This window comes from Haplochromis burtoni, unplaced genomic scaffold (assembly GCF_018398535.1).
Source record: "Haplochromis burtoni strain Fernald_Lab_line unplaced genomic scaffold, NCSU_Asbu1 Contig_288, whole genome shotgun sequence".
Taxonomy (NCBI): Eukaryota; Metazoa; Chordata; class Actinopteri; order Cichliformes; family Cichlidae; genus Haplochromis; species Haplochromis burtoni.
In genome coordinates this window covers 722,618-739,110 of record NW_024582649.1, presented here as the reverse complement: position 1 = coordinate 739,110, position 16,493 = coordinate 722,618, and the positions used below count along the sequence as shown (strand labels likewise).

At 40.4% G+C, this 16,493-nt stretch overlaps 1 protein-coding gene across 3 annotated transcripts in view; it reads right to left on the bottom strand.

Annotated features, from left to right (window-relative positions):
- Positions 1 to 1,633: 1,633 nt before the first annotated feature.
- The window catches only part of LOC102310091 (neuronal PAS domain-containing protein 3), a 358,526-nt gene continuing 343,666 nt past the window's right edge, over positions 1,634 to 16,493 (bottom strand). For all 3 annotated transcript variants that reach the window (XM_005941008.3, XM_014339622.2, XM_014339623.2), the window contains 3 exons: positions 10,146 to 10,293; positions 9,034 to 9,149; positions 1,634 to 4,405 (listed from right to left, as the gene is read on the bottom strand). In XM_005941008.3, the coding sequence (XP_005941070.2) occupies positions 2,781 to 4,405; positions 9,034 to 9,149; positions 10,146 to 10,293 (1,889 nt within the window). In that variant the 3' untranslated portion in view covers positions 1,634 to 2,780. The remainder of the gene's footprint in view (positions 4,406 to 9,033; positions 9,150 to 10,145; positions 10,294 to 16,493) is intronic.

The following is a 16,493-nucleotide window of genomic DNA, read 5'->3' as shown; positions in this document are numbered from 1 at the left end:
TCACAGCTGAGGCATTTGTCTGGGTCATAAATCTACAGCTAAAATCTTACTTTAGGCTTTTCTTTGTCATAATTTGTTTCTAATATACTGTAAATATTTATTAGTTATCTAATAATAGCAGGAAACTTTGATTCCCAGAATTCCTTAGTGGCAAAAACATGGCTCCATAAACCTTTGAGCTAGTTAGAGAATCTTTTCATCTCTGAGAGAAAAGACAGTGAGATAAAGAGGTTTGTATAAGACTACACAACAGCAAAAAGCAATAGCAGAGAGAAAGATAGAGAAGGATTAGAAAACAAAATCAAAAGGTTTTACAAAGACAAAAAGGAAGCAGCGAAAGAAAAGGTGGACTCTGCAAACTTTTTTTTTTTTTTTGCTTTTTGCAAAGGCCACCGAACACGAAATTCCACGAACCTCCACTGGTTTCACTAAGACTGCTGATAGAGGGAGAAAGACAAAGAGAAGGAGTAAGAGAGACAAGGAGCTGTTGTTTTTTGGGGGGATGTCAATCATCCCATAGACTCCACCTCCTTTTCCCTCTAGCCCCTCCCCTCTCCTTTCCCCCACACTAGAGATAGAGCACAGAGAAGACAAAGGACAAAAACAGCTACAGTAGCTCAGTATATACTGCATATAGTCAACACACACAGAGAGAGAAGTCGCCATGAAAGACTTTTTGACAGCCAGTGACACTAAACACATTGGTAACACATTTTTACGTCTTAATCACACTGGGTAATAAGATGGCAGGATGGCAAAGACGGGGCTGTCAGCTTTAAAAAGATGGATGGTGTGACAGTTTTTATACTGTTTTAATTATTACTTATCCTCTTTTTTCTCTTATTACCAAAAAAGTAGAAGAAATAAAAACACAAATGAACAAGAATCACAGTGCTTTTCAAACACTAAACTTGTGAGATTAAGCAATTCTTTTTTTTTCTCTTTTTTGGCAACGTAGACTCGGGGAAGAAAAGAACACGAAACACAAGAACAATGACAAAGACAACATTGTTTAAAGGAATGTGATTTTTTTCTTCCTCAAAAAAACAAACGCATATTCATTTTTTTCTTATAGTTATTAGATTGATTGTTTGATAGATTGATTGAAAATGCATGTCTTTATTACAATCTCCTTATTGATATGTGGTTTTTAATCACAGGGTCCGGCGATGAGATGGAAGAGAGTGGATTTTTTTTTTTAGGAATATCTTGCGGAGGTGGTTCTGGTTAAGGAGAGAAGAGGAAGAGAGGGGGGGGGACCAAGGAATAAAGTAACTGCATAACAAAACAGTGATTAAACAAGAACCGGTCAAGGTTGTCAACATTCATTTCTTAAGTTAGTGCTGCTAGCTAATTAGACTCAGTCTCACTGAGCATTTAATGTGATTAAGTTAAAAAAAATACATACAAATAAAAACAACACTGTACAGCCAAAAATTCAACAAATCAACTCCATGTTGCGCTGCCCCTTGTGGCCCAATCAGAATGGAGAGGGACATGTAGGTGAAACATGGAGATAATGTGTATTATAAGTTTGTGTACACTGATGATGTCTGAGCTTCTGAAGTCAAAAACAAACAAACAAACAAACAAACAAACAAACAAACAAACAAACAAACAAACAAACAAACAAACAAACAAAAACAAACTTTAAAATCTTTCCCCCCCTCTAAAAAATAAAAAAAATGATATCAGTCTATCAACGAGCTGTGGGTTTGTTTACAGTACCCACATCAGCCAGCTGAATCAGGGTTACTGGACGGTCGGTAGCACCACAAATCTGTAGAATTGACAGGAAGAAATGTGGACAGAAACATGAAAGGTCAGGCAGACAGCGTGAAAGATAAGAGAGAGAGCGACAGATTGAGATGGGAAGAGGTGTAGAGGAGGCTATGTTTGGTGCGAGACCTGTAGGTAAACTCCTGGGATAAAAGAGGAAGTAGTAACATTCGATAATTCACAGGTCATTACCCGGCTGAAATTGCTTTTTTTTTTGTTTTTCTTTTTAATGCTTGATTCGTAAGTGAAATCTGAGCTAGAATATTTTATATATATAAAAAAAAGGATAAAAGTAAAAGAAAAAAACAGCATTAATTCACTAAACTATTCCCTCAATTGAGAAACTTTCTCAAAAAACCTTTTTTCAAAAGATTATCTCTGAGACCTTTGTGGGGCGCAAGAGAGCACCGTCCTCTCGGTTTAAAAACGTTCTTTTCAAGCCTTGATCACATCAAGATACATAAGAAGGAACGCCACATAGAGTTCTCTGTCTGTTACAAATCCCTGTACCGTCCTCCTTTAAATACACACAATCCACATCTTTATAAAGATGCAACAGAAACAAGTCAAATAATAAAAATTATCCCCATCAGGCTCCAACTGAGTCCTTAGGCAATATGAATTCTCTGTAGGCAAAAAAGGGGTTCTTTACAATAAAGAATAGTCTGGGGTTTTTTTGTTCAAGAGAAAAGAGTTGCTGATCGCAAGAAACGGGAGCAAAGCGAGAGACTGAGAGAGGAGAAGAGGATGAGGAGGAGAGAGAAAACAGATAGAAAAGGGGGACAAGTTTGAGGGTCACGTCTGTTACGCAAGCTCAGTTTCTGAGATTCAAAGTGCTAGAGTACATCTGTCATCCTTTCCTTTCTCTTCTCTCGGAAACACAGTGCTAAACCGTGTTGATAAAACAAGTAAATAGTCTTTCATTTTTATTTACTAGTGAGCAGTCTTTGACACAGTTGTTGATTCCGAAAACACAGTAATGCGGTCTTGGATACTTTCTGCTAATCCTCCTTCCTCTCCAGTGTTGTCTGCGTGGTATGGATCCCGTTGCTGTACACTGGGAATGGTAGCGTTGAGAACAGTCCCTCTGCCGTGGTGAAAACATTGGCTGTTGTTGGCATCTGACCTCCAAGGGCACCGTTCCCACCTGTGGCAGTAGGAGATCCGACAAAGGGGCCAGCAGCTGCCGCAGCAGACATGTTGAGCCTGTGGACATGATGGTAGAGCATCTCCATGGGTGTCTTAGGGTCCAGGCCGAACCCTGAGCCGTCAACAAAGTTCATGGCAGCATTAGGGAGGAGGTTGCCTTGTGCCATAGCCAGAGTTACGTCCGCTGGCGCATACCTGATGGTCCCAGTGGTGTAGACCCGTGGAGCTGTCGTGCTGGTGGAGGCCAGAGTACCTGTGACTCTGTGGACCAGCGGAAGCACCACGTTACCAGCTTGCAGGCGCTGAAGTGCTTCAAGGTCCCCAGAGTACAGCAGTGAAGAAGAAGAGGTTGAGGAGGATGAAGAAGAAGATGAGGAAGAAGAGGTGGTGGGAGTGCCTTGTTGCTTGTCCCGTGGGGATGCAGAAAGGGGAGGGGATAGGGGGTCGGCAGAGGAGGCGCTGGAAGGAGGAGCTAAGCTTACAGCGCTGGAGGCAGAGGATGGGGCTGAGCTTCCATTGTAAGGGGGTTTCCTCACTCCTCCTGCTCCTCCCTCAGTTCCAGGAGGGGTGAGGACAGAGTCAGGAATGGCTACCTGGAGAGATCCTCCCTGTGGTGAGGGGAAGGTCTCGTGGCTCCCTGGAGCAGATGGCTTGGAGGTCATGCTGTATGGAGACTCGTTTCTGGAAATTTCCCTGTTGGGAGGGTAGTTCCAGATGCTGCTGTCATTGTCAAAGTTTATTGGTTCTGCCATCTCTGTCTTAATCTTCAGAACTGAGGATGCTGCATTTGCACTGTTTGGGGAGCCAGATGAGGCTAAGAGATGGGTGGAGGTTGCGGTTGTGGCTTGGGAGGGGTCGACTAGCGGAGTGGTATCGCCTATTGCTATGGGACTGGGTGTAGTTGAAGACAGACGAAGCCTCCTGCTTCGTGAGCCATCCCATTTCTGCACTTTCCTCCTCTTTCGCCTTTTCTGCAGCTTGCTACCAGCATTGACACTGTCACAATCTTGCACGCACCCATTGTCATCCTCGTCATCTTCTTCATCCTCCTCTTCTTCTTCTCCTTCCTCTTCTGATGAAGACGTTTGGGAGCTACGCAGCTGTACGTCTTCCCCTTCTCCGTAGTGCTCTACTTTAATATGAAGCCCACCTAGGTTACCCAGTCCACCGATGGCACCCAGACTCCCTAATCCTCCAAGCCCTGCTAACCTTCCCAACCTGCCTCCACCTCCACCTCCACCTCCTCTGCCAGCCTCTTCTTGCTCCTCACCCTCTCCATCTGAAGGTTCCAGACTGTCATCACTGTCCTGGCTCTCAGGGTTACTTGAGCTATCTCCTTCTTCTTGGCGCTTCATTTCTTGTTCAGATGAACAGTGTGACTGGCCGGGTTGCTGCTGACGTTTGCTGTCTGTCTCTGGGTCCTCACTGTGTTCTGTTTGGTGGCCGGGCTTCTCCTCTGCCTTGGTGTTCTCGTTGTCTGTCGAAAAAAAATATTTGTTTATAATGCAGAAAAAGAAGATTCCAGTTACAGTCGAAACCATTCTAGACATAAGTAGATTCTTAATATTTGGCAGTATGATATCTTCCCAGAGCAGCAACAAGTCACTGCATGAACACATAAAATTGATGATGTAGTCAAACACAGCATGAAGGGAAGAGCTGTTGCAGGAATGGGTTGCAAAGTGATTTGCAAATGCAGCCAGTGCTGTGGCAGATCCTGACTTCATAACCTGCTTGAACTAATGCTGTGCACCATCGTTTCAACCATTAATTTACTTGTTAATTACAGTCCATTAACCATCTGAACCATGTGAACTCACATTCATGATATAGAGGTGTGGCTTTAGTAATGGAAAAGAAAATCATTAGATTTGTTAATTGCTTTGATATGGAGTGAATCAAAAACTTTGATGGACTGACATAAAAATTATGCTCCAATGTTGTGGAAAAATTTATCCTGATGTTGTAACAGTGAAGAGTTTCCCTAAAAAAACAATAAGATTTATACTCTTGGAAACACAAGTGTCTTGGCACTCCATCCAGTGAGTGTGTCAGACTGACTTGCCAACACTGCCATTGAATACCTGCGTAATTCTGCATGCCCCCTTACATTTTTCAGGACAGGTATTCCATGTGTTGTTTTCTGGATGCACTGATGTGTGCTCAGTATCCATAGCTGCTTCTGTTCAGGCATGTTGGCTCTGTCTAGCCCATTACACACACAACACATACACACTTTAAACTCTGCCAGCACACACATAGGCCAGGCCAGCGGCTGCCCAGCTGGCAGAGCTAAGACTCCCTAATGGCATCCGAAATGTCGACTCAATTGCTTTGTCTGGGGGAAACCTTGTATCTCCATTAAGTGGGCTTTCCAAGCAAAACAGATGTATTCCAAGCCTGAAAATTAAAAATGGACCGGTAGTCTTAAAGGTTCCTCCCAACCAGGGAGGTTCAATATAAATGAAATATCATTTCACAATAAAATGGAGTCAAGTATTTTCATAGACCATGAGATCACATGAAGAAGACATTTCAACAACTACACTGTGAAATACACTATATTGCCAAAAGTATTCACTTGTCTGCCTTCACACACAAAACTTGAGTGACATCCCATTCTTAATCCACAGGGTTTAGGTATAACAGCTACAGCTCTTCTGAGAATATATTGTATAGCACACTTTGAGTGTGCGGGTAGTGTAGAAAAGCACTGTATAAGAACCACATTTACCATTTTACCAAGGCTTTTCACAAGGTTTAGGAGCGTCTTTATGGGAATTTTGGACCATTCTTCCAGAAGTGCTTTTGTAAGGTAAGACACTCATATTGGAGAAGAAGACCTGGCTCACAGTCTCTGCTCTAATTCATCTGAAAGGTGTTCTATTGGGTTGAGGTCAGAACTTTGTGCAGGCCATGTCTTTATGGACCTTGCTTTGTGCACTGGTGTGCAGTCCTGTTGGAACCGGAAGGGTACATCCCCAAACTGTTCCCATAAAGTTGGCAGAATGAAATTGTTCAAAAAGTCTTGCTCAGCCGATAAGAGTTCTTTTCACAGAAGCTCTTAACTCAGAAAGTTGGTAATATTCTGTAATTTACTGAGCTCCTCTGAGTGGCCCATTCTTTCACAAATGTTTGTGGAAGCAGTCTGCATGCCTAGGTGATTGATTTTACGTGGTCATGGAAGTGACTGGATTGCCTGAACTCAGTCATTTGAATGGGTGAGTGAATACTTTTGGCAGTATGCGTATCTGATACCCAATCTTTGGATAGTGCTATCAGGTCGAGGACATCTTGAATTATGCTGCTCATTTTCTTATTTAATTCTGACTGGTTTCTCTGTAAATGCATCTGACAAGGCTAGTTAATACACAACACTGCTGCTCTTCTGTCCCAGTGTCGTTGGCAACGACACTGAGCATGCATTTTTACATTACTTCAATTTTTTATTTATTTTATTTGTGAATCAGGAGGTATTTGATGGGAAGGATTTTCAGCTGCGGATTAATCCATATTGTTGTAATAATTCACAGTAGTAACGTAGGGTAAGTAAAACTTATTAGATTATGGTATGCCAATTTTGCATGTGACAGACAATCTGCTGTATTCTGCCCCACAAAAAAAAAAAAGGGGGGTAAAAGATAACTTTGTTTGCCATTTTAGACATCTTTATTCATAGGCTCTCCTTCTGTACATACATTGCATCTTAAGAGAACAAATGTCAAAGAGCAGATATCTCATTTTAAAATATGTCAAACTGGGGCATCGCAGGCCTGTTGGAGCTGAAGCTGGACACTTCCTGCAGCAGCTGGCGTCAGTTTACAGCCAACAGTGTGCCAGAACCACTCTCCTCCAGCAAGAATAACAGCTGGCACTGATTCCCATCATGCCAGCACAGGCTGGTGGACTTGATAATATTACGCTCAAGGTGGAGGCCCAGGCTTGCTTTAAATTCAGCTGTAATGACACTGCTTTGAGCTTTGTCTCCTTCACTATTATCTGCTGCTTAAAATGCTGGTGACACAAGGTGAATAAAATCCTTGTTTTCTGTTTCTAGATCTGAAATCAGATATCAGTGTTTTCAAGATCTCAGGTGAGGCATCACCTGTGAGGCATCCTTGTGTATCTAGTAAATTGATTCTGATGAATTTGTTTCATCTAGTGAACAGTTTCCAAAATATTTAACAGAAAGTTTTGGCTTCTCCATCAATCTATTACCTCCCGCTTATCCAATTCGGGGTTCTAGTTTTGATTTTCAAATTCAAAATTTAGAATTAATACCTCTTAAGCACCAGATGCCATCGGGCATTTTTTTTTTCCAGACTATTAAAAACACTATACATGTTTTAATCATTCAGTCTAAAAATTTATTTAATACCGATTCGAGGTCTAAAACAATTTATTTATATAGCACCAAATTACAACAACAGCCCCAACATATTATTGCAGGGTCTTTACCTCATCAGTCAAGCCTAAAATGGTTAAAATGGTAGTTGTCAGAGTGGTTGGCTGGAAGTTTTATCAGCTGGTTTGCTCTGACACGATATGAAATGACTAGCCTGAGTTAAAATTCCAAGGAAGTTTCTTACCTCTCTGTATCCAATAAAGAAATACAAGTAGGCAAACCTGAGAGAGAGAAGTCTTTATCCCCTCAGCTGACATATAAGACTGATGAAGTTTGTACTTGTGCGTGTGCAGACAATGTTATACCAAGAATCTGAGAAGCTGAGTGTTGCTTTTTAGGTTTACGGCAAAGCCCTCCTTCATTTTTGGTGTGCCATGTCTGCACAAACAAATGACTCAAGACTGCTGACAAGTGCATTCACTGAACAGAGCTCCCTTTTTCTTAGTCTAATACAATATCTTCTGCTTCCAGATGTTATTCCAGCATTTTGTATCGAGGTCTGTAATCGTGTTTCTTTACTGATCTGTTGCAGCGAATCAATGGGACTAGGAAGTTTGGACAGCCTCTGTAGTGGGAACAAAATAAATTTCAAACTAACAGCAGCACTACAGTGTCTGTAGTGTCAAGGGTGATGAAAAGCAGATTTATTATAGTCTCCTGTTTTAGTACTCACTGTCAAATATTGTAATTAAGCTGTTTTATGACCTAAACTACACACAAAGAAAAAGTAGTAGCACAGAATTTATCCCTGAAGAAATGTTATTCATTTAAAAATATTTTCTAGAATTGTTTTTCACACAAAAGAAGATTCCCCTGCCTACAGGACTGAGATGGCATCGCCTAAACCTTTGTGATTTGCAGATCTCCAACGATGAGCAGAATGTGTTATTTCCTTTGTGCCATTTTGGTGCATTTCTTGGAGGGTGTTTGTGTATTGTGGCCTTTATTTGAGGCATTTTGCAGGATTTTGTGATGTGTGAAGTTTGGAGGCATTGTGTGATGCTGTGCAGCTGTACCATATTTTGTCATTTTGTCATTTTGTCGCAGTTTGCAACACTGCCAGTGAGCGCCCAGTCCCTGCAGCTGTTGGCATTCAAGACATTTCAGCCTGGCAAAGTCAGCACACTGGCACCAGCTGATAAAATATCTTTGGCTTCTCTTCTTCAAACCATATTTCTTTTTTCTGGTTGTATTTGAACAGGTGCTGTTAAGGAATCATGTAGGTTTTAGAAGCATTTTGTGCAATATTGTAACTATTCTAATATTTATACAATGTAAGAATATGATCTGATTTATATCTTTTTGGTTCACTCTTTTTATTTTACATAGGCTTTGCCATCTAGGAGCTGTTACGTTTGGGATAAGGTCAGTTTTGTCAGAGGCCCTCTAGATCCAACGGAATCCAGAGGAGCAAAAACAAAAAAAAGAAAAGAATACACAAAATATAAATGACGCTGATGCCTATCTCCATTAAAATGTGACTGAATGGACATGATGGTAAGCAGAACTCATACGGCTTTTTAATCTTTGCTCTTCTTCAAACTGTGGCTGAAGAAAATGATGGCAGGACTCAGGCTATGCACTAGAGGCCAGCAGATTACTCCAAATACTGTCAAATATATCAACTATATGTAAAACCTATTTTTTTTTTTTCATTTAGCAACTATATGTTGCTCCTCTGTTCTCCCTTTTCTACCCACCTGAGTTTTCTTTGGACTCGGACTCAGAGTCTGAAGTTTCAGACGACTCTGAAGCTTTCTCAGGCAGGTTTGGCAGCTGGGCAATGTCCATGGGTGTGTCTTTATACTCTGGATTACTGCAAAGACACAGAAAATTTGTCAGTGACAGAAGAAACGTTTGTTCATCGATTGCCTTGGTCAAATCTAATGAAAATGTCAAGCTAAACAGGGGTGCACATAAGTGGTCCGCAGGTGCGCATTCGCTGTCAAGATAAGAAGTTGCAACCGGTTTGCGTACATAAGATTTTCTGGAGGAGGACAGACATTTGTTTAGAACTCTTAAAGATGTCGAGAAGCAAGCTCCTTTAAGCAATTACTTTGGTGTTCCTCCACCTCCAAAGAAATGTCAGAAGGAGTCCGAACCGCAAAAGAAGCGCGTATTCTCGGAAAAGTGGTTGCAGGAGGTGAGCTGGCTTCAAACAAATGATGAACAGCACAGAGATGTGGTGCAGAATATGCCGTGAAAATCCCACTCTAGCGGACAAAAACAGCGCCTTTTATATGGACGCAAACGCACGTTGCAACTTCTTATCTGGTGCGCATCTTTTATTTTGACAGCGGACCACTTATGTGCCCCCCTGGCTATAATGTATAATTTATAATAACATGGCTCCAATCGTGAATGCATTATAAAGTAAAATGGGGAGGATGCAAATGTTTTTATAAAGTAATGCCTATGTCTGTCTATTCTTTAAAAGTAAAACAAACTAGTCAATGAAAGCTAGCTTTATTACTTTCTGTATGATATTAATCTACAGTAAGAAAATGTGATTTAGTTCATTTCATTGGCTTTGTTTCTTTAATTAATCTGCAGAGGCTCCTGTCCCTGTAAAACTCTCCATTTTCTGGACATCTGCATTTGTTTAAGAGTCTAGTATACATACATCTGGATTCTCTGAGCAGCTTCTCTTTTACTTCTTTTGAATGAGTTTTAATAAACTCTCCTTGACCTCCTAATGTTTCCACAGAGATCAAGGAAAAGCAATAAGAAAAAAGAGGTAGGAGGTAATTTTTTGGACTGTTCCACCATACCATTGTACCACAAGATCATTATCACATTGTCGACCTCTGACCTGAGAACGTAGTTGACCCAGATGATGTTCTTCTCGCTGGCGTTTTTCACATTGATAGCGATGGTGGCACTGGACTGGATCCAGATGTAACCACCATTCTTCTGGATCCACCGGTAATACTTTGTCACACTCTGGCCTTTATTCATCACTGAGACAGAGAAAGAAAGCAAGAAAGGATGTTTGTTATTTCACTGCGTTTTCTCTTTGATGTTGTGTCTTTACAGATAGTTCGTCAGAGGAGAGAAAGAAAAGGCAAAAAAAGTGGATAAAGGACAGGGGGGTTTGGATGGGTGGAAGGTGCGAGAGAAACAAAGACTGAGAGGTGTGTGTGTGTGTGTGTGTGTGTGTGAGAGAGAGAGAGAGAGAGAGAAAGAGAGCGAGAGGGAGGCAGTCATCAGATGTCATGTGACAGCTGGCTCAGAGCTGCTCTGCTGGTGCCGTCATTAATCAGACCAACACACACTGCCAGCCTCTCTTGCTCTCTCCGTATCTGTGTGGGTGTGTGCAGCACTGCCTGTTCATGTATCCATGTGCTTCCCATAGGTTTGAAATAACACACTCAAAGCATGACATCAAGTTTTTATGAAACGTGAATGCTGAAATATCCTATTGCTGTGACATTCTGACAGTACACAATCATGTACTTCTCATCACATACAAGGTCTTGAATAATCAGGCACCATCTTATCTTAATGACCTCATAGCACCATATCACCCAATAAGAGCACTTCATGCTCAGACTGCAGGCTTACTTGTGGTTACAAGGATATTTAAAGGCGCATGCTTTCAAGTCCCTCTTCTGTGGAACCAGCCTCAAGTTTGGATTCAGTAGACAGAGACCCTCTCTACTTTTAAGATTAGGTTTAATACTTTCCTATTTGATAAAACATATAGTTAGAGCTCGATAATGTGACCCTGAATCCACCCTTAGTTATGTTGCAGTAGGTCTAGGCTGCTGGGACTCCCTAAAATGCAGTGAGTGTTTCTTTTTCATTCACTGTTTTCACTCACTTTTTTATTTATAAACCACACTGCATTTAATCTTATCTATTATTCATCTCTGTCTCTTTTCTACAGTGTGTCAACCGGTCGTAGCAGATGGTCGTCCCTTTGTTTTTCCTTCCCACTGTCGCCAAAGCGCTTGCTTAAAGGGGTTCACTTTTTTGTTGGAGTTGTCTCGGTTTTCACTGTATTATTGTAGGATCTTTTCCTTACAATATCAATTGTAATTGTTGTGATTTGGTTCTATATAAATAAAATTGAATTGAATGTAAAGCTTACCTTTCTAAAGTTTAGCATGTGTTAAATTAGCAGTGATGAGGAAGACTTCATTCTTTATCTATGACTTTATCAGTCTCTCATGTAATGGTAGAGAAATTCTGGCACACTCTTCTTTAGTTCTTTCCCTTCTTCAGTTGCAGACTTGCAGTCATTTGTTCTATTATGTAGACTTATTCGGTCTCTGTATCCACTGAGTTATGAATGGTGGTTTTGTTTTCTTCCACTTCAGAGTTCTCATTTTCCCAGCAATGAATAGGAGTATCCGTAAAATGTACCTCTGGTCTGAGCCATATGTTTCTCTAAAGTCCCAAAAGAAAAAGTAAGAGCCTATAAAGCCAATAAAGAGAATTGGTGATAATGAGTCTCCCTTTCCTCACACCCGTTTCAACCATAAATGAATCAGAACAACAACTGTTAAGCCTAACTTTTGACCTAGGATTTTTATAAAGTGCATTAATCCAAGTAGCAAATATTTCTCCATTTCTTATTTCTATCTTATTTCTATCAGTGTTTGTTCCAGAAACAGCCAATAAACTTGATTAAATGCTTTCTCAGGATCCAAGCTGAGATATTAACTGGAGATTTAGTATTTTTCTTGTAATACTTTTTTCCTGACAGCCCATAATGAATCCTGTTTGGACTGGTTTTATATACTTCTTTATATAATTTTGAGTTCTAGTGACTTAAATAGATGTTAAAATTTGTAGTCCACACATAAAAGACTTTATGGCTAGTACAGTCTTTTCTTTTCATATGTAGGACTGCAATAATTACTTCCAACCACGATTTTGGTGGATCTCCTGAGTTTCCACCACAGCATTTTAATCCGGCTGAGTTTGGGATTTTTACTGGACGATTGAAAAACCTTGTTTTATTTTGTTTGTTGTAAACTGAATATTCTAGATAAGCACACTGCCAAAACTTCTGATTTTAAAGAGGTCCTCGCACTTGTTGATGATCAGCTAATTAAGTACATATATTATTAGCACTTGGCTGCTACTTATCCTCTTAATTTTATGTAACCAGTAAGGGTGTACTTAAGTTTTTGTGTTGACAACAACAGTCACTTCAAGGTGCTTTTTATTGTAAGGTGAAGACCCTCCAATATGGTAAGAAACCCACTAGTAAACATTTGGTGACCGTGGAATTAAAATCTCCCTTTTACCAGGAAGAATCATAATGTCTATCTGCCATAACTGGTTGGAGTAGTGATGAATAAACACACAGAGAGTGAAAAGAAATTCATCATAGGAAGCCTCCTAGCAGTCTAAGGCTACTGCAGCATGGCTAAGGGTCACCTGGGTATAATTGGCATGGCTGTGTGACTCAGGGATGTGAACGCATGCCTTAACTTTGGCTTTATCATGTCAATCTTTACTTAGTCCTGACTCCTAGTTTTTATATCCAAGGCAAACGCATTCCTGCATTTTATTAAAAAATAAAATCTCAGTATGATTAACTGAACTTAACTGAACTTAACAGAGCAGGGAGAAGGAAAACCCTGATGCTAAAATGCACACATACATACTCATTGTAAATATGTTTTCATTTTTACAGTGAGCATAGTGAGTTCCAGTGTTTTATACACATTTCTACATAGAGATTGGTACACAAAATCTCTCCTGGCCTTTTCTCAGCAGTACGCACACACTGAACAACCATCACACAACGTAACGTAACAATTTTTCAGAATGCAGACTGCTGTCAGTTTCGTTTTTTTGTCAGTTTCTCTGTTAATCACTTTACAAAGAAAGTGATATATTGTTTTATATTGAGATCAACAGGAGACTACCAGAGTTTAAGAGTTAATATTTGAAAATGATTGACTTTGTAAGTTGTTCCATAGCACCATGGACCAAAAGTTCATGAATGATGTAGAGAATGACGGTCAGGTTAGTGTGGATCTCTTTTATTCAGGAGTGTCTCTTTATCAGTCCAGCAGAGCAGCTGTACCATCAACTGCAAAGACAATAAACTAGACATGTATCATTTCTTCAGAGATGCTCTCATAGCATAACTTTCTAACTAAGTGATGTGAGGCAGCATCTAAGATTCATAACTCCAATTCCGTTTCACACAGTGCAGAAAAACTGATGCGAGCATTTCCACACTGGCACAGTAACATAATGTTCATCAACACAGGGATGGCTTGGGATCTGACACGAAATAATATTTTGACACAGTTTAACTGAAAACTCATTGCAGACCTGTTAAAGTCAGTCTGAAGACAGTACATGAATGTCTTTGAAGTGACCATTTCAAAGGCAAGGACTGGACCTTGATTGCACAGCAATTCCCAACCCGTTTTCCCTTCTGCTTACTGTAGCCTATAAATCTACATAAGTGGTCTTTTCATAGCCTCTATGATGGCACCCACCAGTTAAGGAAGTCCCTTCTTAAAACCTCAAGCTGAGCATGCCGTGTTTTTTATCATATCATATATATATTATATATAGTTCTTAAGACTTAAATCTACTGACTGACACCACAAACTCATGAGGAAAGTGTTTACTGAAGAGAATTATGAGGAGTTGAGGTATTTTCTAGAGTTCTAGCTGGACCTCCAGGACATACAAGTGGAGTCACCCCCTGCTGGCCATTAGAAAGAATGCATGTTTAAGGCACGTTTGCATTGGTTTAACTTTTCAGACCTGAAAGCTACAGCCATCTTCTATACAGAGTCTTCTCTGATCATTCACCTCACATGTGAGCTGAATGAGTTATATTTCTATCGATTCAAATCAAACTCTACAAAAGTCTGTTCTCTTGTCAATTACTTGATTGATTTTGGCTATCTAAGAGCACTTCACTGGATATTTATTTCTGCCAGTAAAATAAGTCTGAAGTCAGGTTTTACTTTTGTTACCTGAACCAGTAAGTAGTTGGAGCTCCCCCCCCCGTGCAATAAACTGATTAAAATACAGAGCTGGTACTTCCTGCTGTCCTCCACCAGATAGCGCTGTGTCACTGTGACAATATTTCAGGCCACAGGAGGTGGCCCCCACACTGCCACCACCCACCCACCACCCTCCCGTGCTCCGCCATGTGACAGCATACTGGCAATAAATTTGGCCAAATTAACCACTAAATGGTTATCTCAAGCAATATGTATTGGCATTAATCAGGAGCCGCTCAAACAGAAACAGTCAGAGACGAGACGTGAGCGCTGCTAAATTCATACCCCTCTCCTACATTTAATTACGGACACAAATAGGTTTTTTCGATGACAGAGAAAAAAAGAGAGAGAAAGTAGGGGGTGATTTATATAAAAAGAAGGCCAGTAATTAAAAACTATTAGAAACTAATAGCATTGTTTAAGACGACATCCCCAGGGCTGCAGTAATTGACTTTGGTCGAGCGGCTGGTGCTCATTCGTTTTCTATTCTCTAAGAGGGGGTGGGGGTGGGGGATAACTTGTTTGCATGTTAAGGCAGAGATGGTGAGATCACGTCACCTTGAATGTGACCTTCCTTTGTTTGTACGCTAGAGTAAATAACGACACAATGAATGCACACACACACACACACACACACACACACACACGGTGGTGCCTTTTCAGATGACTGCAGGTCCTCAGAGAGCTCTGTGTATCAGCATGTCCAATGGAACACACACACAAAGTCACATAAAGCTTACAACTCCAGCACACTGCACACTGTGCTGCGTACACAATCTACACACATAAAGCACTGTTACTGTCAGCCGATGTTCACTCTGGGAGAAACAGTTAAAGTAGATATTATATACATAATCTGTCCATACAGACAATGACCTTCCTACCCAACTACTAGCAATTTTTCAACCTTTTTTCAACTTCTTGCCAACTCTACCTACTACGACTCTGGCCTGTTTCGTGTGTTGTACCTGTTTCTATTATTGTTCAAGGACTCATTAATTATTCTTCTACTATACAAATACACATTAAATTGATCTCAATAAATTGACTGATTGTGAAAAAGTTGAAAGCAGTGTAGACCAAATGTTAGTTGTCTCAAAGGTAGCACCCAAAATTAGCACTTTTATAGATAATGGAGCATTTTGATTTTGGTAAATCACACAAATCTTCCTGTGGTTTTCAACTGTAGCAACATTTCCACCAAGCAGAACCGTTTGTGTTAGAGATTCAATTTAAATTACAAAGGCTAATGCGCCAGAACTTTTGTCCAGTTAGGGTCTGAAAAAAAAACACCATACAACTTGACCTTGTTCATGTTAAGAAACATCAAATTTGGTGTTGTTGTTCATATATTAAATGTAATTAATTTAATTATATTTTATTTTGAAAGTGCCAAATCACAATAGCAGTCAGTTTGACGTGGTTTATATTGTAAGGTAAAGACCCTACAATAATCCATGGAAAACCTGAACAATCAGACAATCCTCTATGTGCAAGAACTTGGTTACAGTGGGAAGGAAAAACTCCCTTATAACACGATGAAACCTCTGCCAGAACCAGGCTCAGGGAGGGGCACAGCACAAAAGACATGCTGTAGAAGAGAGCCAGAGATTAATAACAAATAATGATTAAATGCTGAGAGGTGAATAAATGCATAGTGAGTGAAAACGGTAAATAAAGAGGAAACACTCAGTGCATCATGGGAATCCCCCATGATGCACTGAGTGGAGGGTTCAGGGTCACCTGATCCAACTATCAACTAAAAAAATAAAGTTTTAAAACTAAAGTTAAAGGTAGAGAGGATTTCTGTCTCCTGAATCCAAACTGGGAGCTGGTTCCGCATAAGAGGTGCCTGGAAGCTAAAGGCTCTGCCTCCCATTCTACTTTTAAATATGCTGGGACCCACAAATAAGTCTGCACTCTGACAGCGAAGTGCTCTGACAACACAAAACAGTATTGTAAGGTCATTAGGAAAAGATGCAGCCTGATTATTCAAGACATTGCAGTCTAGTAACCTAGCCAACTAGTGAACTGAAGTCTAATCGTCACTCAGTTTTTGGTCTCTACCCACTGGAGTGGAAAATATCTTCCTATTTAGCTGGTGGTAGAGGGCCTTTGTATCCAAGCAAGTAAACTGATATTTGATATTCCTTTTTTTTTTTTTTTTTTTT